The sequence below is a fragment of the Talpa occidentalis genome, unplaced genomic scaffold, assembly GCF_014898055.3.
Source record: "Talpa occidentalis isolate TD23 unplaced genomic scaffold, MPIMG_talOcc4v2.1 talOcc4.2, whole genome shotgun sequence".
Classification (NCBI taxonomy): Eukaryota; Metazoa; Chordata; class Mammalia; order Eulipotyphla; family Talpidae; genus Talpa; species Talpa occidentalis.
The window spans coordinates 85188904-85191895 of NW_023602073.1; the positions used below are offsets into that span (position 1 = coordinate 85188904).

The window sequence follows — 2992 nt, forward strand, 5'->3', positions numbered from 1 at the left end:
TAATACTCAAACTACGGAAAGTTATATAGCTTCATCTTTCTGAGTGACAGTGAATAGGTAATGCTTTAAGAAATGGAAGCACCATTGTGTTATTTACAGAATGAAGGCATCAAAAAGTTTCAAGGATGCCTCTCTACTCTTTGAGCCACATCCACCAGACACTGCTGGGTGTGCTCGGTTGTCTCTGACCCATTAAAGAAGATGCTAGAAAGTGGTGGCCTCTGCAGAAGGAACTCAGTGTTCAGAGTTCAGGAGAAAGTAGGAGACTTACTTGAGTCCTTGGAAACTTTTTTTACTTCTTGAATTTTTGTTTTTTGATGTATTTAATTGAAATTTCCATTGAAACGGCATCATCCTGTTGGCTCTTCCTTGCTTCTGTGGGACTAGCCTCACTTCCCTGATGTCTTTCCCATTTTCCCAATTGAAGCTTCAAGTGGGGAGCTCTGCCTCTCCCTCCCACAGTGGATGCAGGGAAAGGCTGTTGGAGAGAGCCCTTGGCACCAAAGGACTTGTGTGATTTCTGGAATAATCTCAGACTGCCTGGAGTGGGAGGTGAGACCAGAAAACCAATGAGAAAGGAGCGGATGGGGTGGGGCTTGCGAAAATCCCTTGAAATAAGGCCCAGGCTGAGGCGCAGCTGCCACAGCGGGTGGCAACCTGATGGTTTGCAGTTGTGTTGCCGCTTCCATTGAGGAAGCAGTATGGCTACTTCCAAGCGGTTTCCAACGCTCATACAGCTGGAGCAGCGAGAAGGCACCGTTTTCCAAGTTCTCAGCAACCTTACCAAGCGGCCCTACTGGTTCCACTTCGAATACCTGAAGAATCCTAAAGCAGTTCACCTGGAGGCATGGCTGGTGGAAGCGATCTTCGGTGAAAACCTATGGAGGATGGATATTGTAACCCCTACTCCACCACCCCCCTCCCCTAGGCAGCGTCCCAGCACAGGACAGCTTCTCCAGTGGCCCTGGCCTCCTCCGGTCCTCCCTTCACCTCCCTTCCTCCCCAGATCTTACACCTCCCTCTATTGCTTCCTGAGCAGGACCAGGTGGAGAGCACATCCCACACGTGGAGTGGGTGTCCCAGACCCTACTTCACATTCATCGGTGGGAACCCGAAGGGGAGGCTGAAATCCTGATATTTGGTCGGCCTTATTGTCAGAAGGATGTATCCAAGATGATCATGAACTTGGCTGACTATCACTACCAACTGCGGGCGCAAAGTAAGGGGCAGGGGTACTCTGGGTTCCTTGGGAGAGGTATGGATGCTTCCTGGCTGAGGGAATAGCAATTTCATCCTCCGGATTGCTCTGGAGAGTGTTTCCAGTTTGCATGGGATCTGGAAGGTCGAATTGAGCACCCTCTCCATCCCCCCGTGGCCACATTCCGGCCCCTACCCTTCTATAGGGTCTGAATGAGCCCCCCATTGTGGAGAGAGTATGGGGACACAGGTTCAATCACCTCACATTACCCTTTTTTTCAGAGAAGGCTTCAGAGAAGGCTTCTGGCCAGGAGGTCGGGACTCAACGTTCTCCTGATGCTACCCTGAAGGCGGCGGCCCAGCGACGCCCCGAATCTGTTCCGGAGGCGGCGACCCAGGGCTCCCCGAAGGCTGCCCGGGGGGCGGCGACCCAGCCCTCGCCCCGCGCTACCCAGGAGGCGGCGACCCAGGGGTCCCCGAATGCTGCCCGCGAGGCGGAGACCCAGCTCTCGCCCGGCGCTGCCCCGGAGGCGGCGACCCAGGGGTCCCCGAATGCTGCCCTCGAGGCGGCGACCCAGGGGTCCCCGAATGCTGCCCTCGAGGCGGCGACCCAGCTCTCGCCCGGCGCTGCCCCAGAGGCGGCGACCCAGGGGTCCCCGAATGCTGCCCGCGAGGCGGCGACCCAGCGCTCTCCCGGCGCTACCCCGGAGTCGGCGACCCAGGGGTCCCCGAATGCTGCCCGCGAGGCGGCGACCCAGCGCTCTCCCGGCGCTACCCCGGAGTCGGCGACCCAGGGGTCCCCGAATGCTGCCCGCGAGGCGGCGACCCAGGGGTCCCCGAATGCTGCCCGCGAGGCGGCGACCCAGCGCTCGCCCGGCGCTGCCCCTGAGGCGGCGACCCAGAACTCCCCCGATGCTAACCAAGACTGGGTTATCGGGTTATAAATGTATCTACAGACCGGGAACGAGATCAAAGCAAGGGTTAAAGTGGAAGAGCTCCTATTTGAAGCCCTATTCTCCTAGTTTCTACTTCTGCCATAAAAGCTGGGAAAGAATGGGGTGAGTTGTTTGGGGTTCCCCCCTCCCATGTTAAATGTTTGCAAATAGGAAACCTAGAGTTCTAATAAAGAATCAAATTTCCTTAATGTCTGTTACCTGGCAGGTAGAAGCAAAGAATACATTCCTTCAGTAGCCAATATCTACTCTGGGTTTCTTTTTACCTGGGTGCAGGTGAGGCCTCTTGAATTTCTAGCCAATAAAGGCTTGCTTTTGTGCTCCTTACCCAGGCCATCTGGGTTTGCCCTGTGAGAAGCCTCTAGGCCCATGGAATCCATCCTAACTGAGAAACCTGTCCAAGCTGTGTTGCAAGTTGTGTTGTTTCTACTCAGTGTGATACAGGATGCAAATCCTGGTTCAGACCTGGGCAAAGTTCAGCTACCTATGGTGGCGAGGTGCACTGTGGTTCTACAAAGAGCAACTTGTTAGTAGTGGCAGGTTCTACAATAGCAACTTGTCAGTAGTGGCAAAGTGGGATGGGCTTGGGGGATGGGAGAAAAGAACCTGGATTGCCAGGCTGACTTTGGATTTTTATCCCATGTCGCCACACCTTCTGTGAGGTTTGATGAGAAAGACCAAGAAGTGCTGGTAATCTTAGTAACCACAGCAGGGAGGAACTGACACTGGTTTGACATATAACATTGTGTATGTAGAACATACATACAACTTGATATACATATTGTGATATTGCCATTGGGGTGATATTTGGCACCTCAATCATTTGACTTCACTCTCTAAGT

At 53.9% G+C, this 2992-nt stretch overlaps 1 protein-coding gene across 1 annotated transcript; it reads left to right on the forward strand.

Moving 5' to 3' along the window:
• The first annotated feature begins 657 nt into the window (after positions 1-657).
• On the forward strand, positions 658-2707 carry KHDC3L (KH domain containing 3 like, subcortical maternal complex member). The gene is made up of 3 exons (XM_037518742.1): positions 658-870; positions 1040-1219; positions 1480-2707. Exons 1-3 carry the CDS (start codon positions 702-704, stop codon positions 2139-2141), a joined length of 1011 nt encoding a protein of 336 aa, XP_037374639.1. The 5' UTR covers positions 658-701; the 3' UTR covers positions 2142-2707.
• Positions 2708-2992: the final 285 nt, after the last annotated feature.

Excerpts from the sequence above, each read along its gene's own strand:
- KHDC3L (XM_037518742.1), top strand. The coding sequence starts at position 702 with ATGGCTACTTCCAAGCGGTTTCCAACGCTCATACAGCTGGAGCAGCGA. Across the intron at positions 871-1,039 it reads GCTGGTGGAAGCGATCTTCG|GACCAGGTGGAGAGCACATC; the intron begins GTGAAAACCTAT and ends CTTCCTGAGCAG. Across the intron at positions 1,220-1,479 it reads CTACCAACTGCGGGCGCAAA|AGAAGGCTTCAGAGAAGGCT; the intron begins GTAAGGGGCAGG and ends CCTTTTTTTCAG.